The following is a 2,298-nucleotide window of genomic DNA, read 5'->3' on the forward strand; positions in this document are numbered from 1 at the left end:
CCTTCGTCGTGTTTGTCGCCAGCTCGCCGTCTTCGAAGGTCCATGCTCTGTTCATGGCTCACTGTAATAGTGTAATGACATTGTTCAGTTTTTTGCTCTGTTCCTAAGGGTTATTGATCTTTGAATTATTCTTGAATGATTTATGTTTTCAATTTTTCATTCATTGATTAATTGATTGTTGATTAGCTCTTACTGCTGTTTGTGATTATTAATTGTAAATATGCTACTGTGCTGCTGTTCTTTGTGCTTTTGTGACTTAATTGTGATTATATTGTGCTGTTTGTGATTATTTCATCCTATATTATTGTTAGATATCCAAATCAGTTAGATATATCTATGTTAATGAGTTACAAAATATAAATCTGATTAACTTGTTTCTAAATTATTATTAACAAGTATAGACTTTTCTGACCTGTCCTTCTCTTGTGGTTTTTCTGCTGATATATAATTCAGATTCAGATTTTATCTCAGTTGAAGTAGTAACCAAACAAGAAATTATCCTTATTATCCATATTCTATTTAGTTGCAGGTAGTTCCTTCATTCTTGTTAATGCTTTATTTTCCCCTTTCTGCAATCAAGAAGTGCTCTCATTAAGCGATTCGTGTGTAGGTTCGGATATATATCAGGAGACTCTTGCCAAGGCACTTGCAAAGCATTTTGGTCCATGGCTACTAATTGTGGATTCCCTTTCATTACCTGGTGTACGTTTTCTCAGATATTCTTTTGCTACTTCTTATTATCTGTTTGTATTGTTGAGATGATTTCTTCCTAAATTGCTGTTAATATAAACAGAATAATAATAGTTTTTGTTATGTGATTGATATTTCAGGGAACTCCATCAAAGGAAGTTGATTCTGCTAAAGAAAGTTCAAAGCCTGAACGACCATCTGTGTTGGCCATGAGAAGTACACATGCTGCTTCTTTAAAACATAGTAAAGCAGCTTCTAGTGTTGATGCTGAAATTGTGGGTGGATCCACAATAAGTTCTCAGGCTATGCTGAAGCAGGAGGTTTCTACTGCTTCATCAAAAGGCACTACTATTAAAACAGGTGTGCTGTTTTGTTGTTAAAAATTGAGCAACTATCTCCAAATTTACTTCCTATTGTACATATTGCATAGCACCTAAAGGTTAACATGAGGCTTAAATAATTTGCAGGTGATCGAGTAAAATTTGTTGGTAACTTCCCTTCTGCTGTCTCATCAATACAAAATCATCCTTCAAGGTACTTTGTCTGATGGAAGAATTATTCTGAATACAATTCAGTCAATCTGCATTTGATCTGAACTTGTGGAGAATAGAGATCTTTTTTATCGTTTTTGTTGAGGAGGCTATAACCATTGAAAATCATTCAAAAGAAGATTAAAGGAAGAATATTGAATTTCTGATTGACAGCAATTTGTTTTAAGTGGCATGAGTGTACTTTTCTCTTTTATGAATATTATTGCTTCTGAATTTGAAATCACTTTGAAGTGGTATCTCTCAGTTCAATTGCAGCTTTGATATATATGCAGACTTTTATTGTGATCTTTGTGAATATTCCTACCTGCTGATATATATGCAGACTTTTATTCTATTTCTTCTGAACTTCCATCTTTGGTTAATAAGGCTAATTTCTTGTTATTAACTTATATTTTTCTGGGCTTGATCAGAACTGTACCTTTAGTTTATGGCTTGTTCATTATTTCAGATACGGCACTTATTTAATTGATCTGCATTGATTTATTTAATTACTTTATAGAGATAACCAATGTGCATTGACACTTTTGCTTTAGTTTTTCTACCTTATTCCTAATTTTTCTATATGCATATCTTCCCACCAGACTTCAATTGATGCTGCAAACTATGACAGGGTGATGTTACTGGGTGGAAGAGCGCCAGAGTATCTTGCTCATGATCCTCTTGTGGCACTGGTGATCAAGCTTTTCAGTTCTGGAAAAGCACTTGCTTCTATTTGCCTCGGACAGTTGATTCTGGCGGCTGCAGGTGTAGCTAAAGATCACAAGTTTACCGCTTTTCCTCCTGTTAAACCAGCACTGGTTGCCTCTGGTGCTCATTGGGTTGAACCAGACACTAGCAACAGTGGTGGATGGTAATCTCATTACTGTCGCCACTTATGAAGGGCACTCTGAATTTATTCAGCACTTTGTAAAGGCACTAGCAGGCAACATAAGTGGCTCCAACAAAAAAATCCTCTTTCTTTGTGGGGTATGTTCAAATGATTTTCAGGCACACACAACTGATAGGAACTTAGTACTCAGGGCACTAAAGTCTTTGTTTATTCTCTTTTCTTTTATTT

General features: G+C 35.2%; 1 protein-coding gene across 1 annotated transcript; it reads left to right on the plus strand.

Annotated features, from left to right (window-relative positions):
• Nucleotides 1–899: 899 nt before the first annotated feature.
• On the plus strand, nt 900–2,095 carry LOC107607411 (uncharacterized). The gene is made up of 3 exons (XM_021106015.2): nt 900–1,050; nt 1,158–1,224; nt 1,852–2,095. Exons 1-3 carry the CDS (start codon nt 900–902, stop codon nt 2,093–2,095), a joined length of 462 nt encoding a protein of 153 aa, XP_020961674.1.
• The last annotated feature ends 203 nt before the right edge of the window (nt 2,096–2,298 follow it).

The sequence above is a fragment of the Arachis ipaensis genome, chromosome B7, assembly GCF_059453495.1.
Source record: "Arachis ipaensis isolate K30076 ecotype BB chromosome B7, ASM5945349v1, whole genome shotgun sequence".
NCBI lineage: Eukaryota > Viridiplantae > Streptophyta > Magnoliopsida > Fabales > Fabaceae > Arachis > Arachis ipaensis.

Coding starts and splice junctions, on each gene's coding strand:
- LOC107607411 (XM_021106015.2), top strand. CDS start 900: ATGAGAAGTACACATGCTGCTTCTTTAAAACATAGTAAAGCAGCTTCT. Junction 1,051..1,157: donor AGGCACTACTATTAAAACAG/GTGTGCTGTTTT, acceptor AATAATTTGCAG/GTGATCGAGTAAAATTTGTT. Junction 1,225..1,851: donor ATACAAAATCATCCTTCAAG/GTACTTTGTCTG, acceptor AAACTATGACAG/GGTGATGTTACTGGGTGGAA.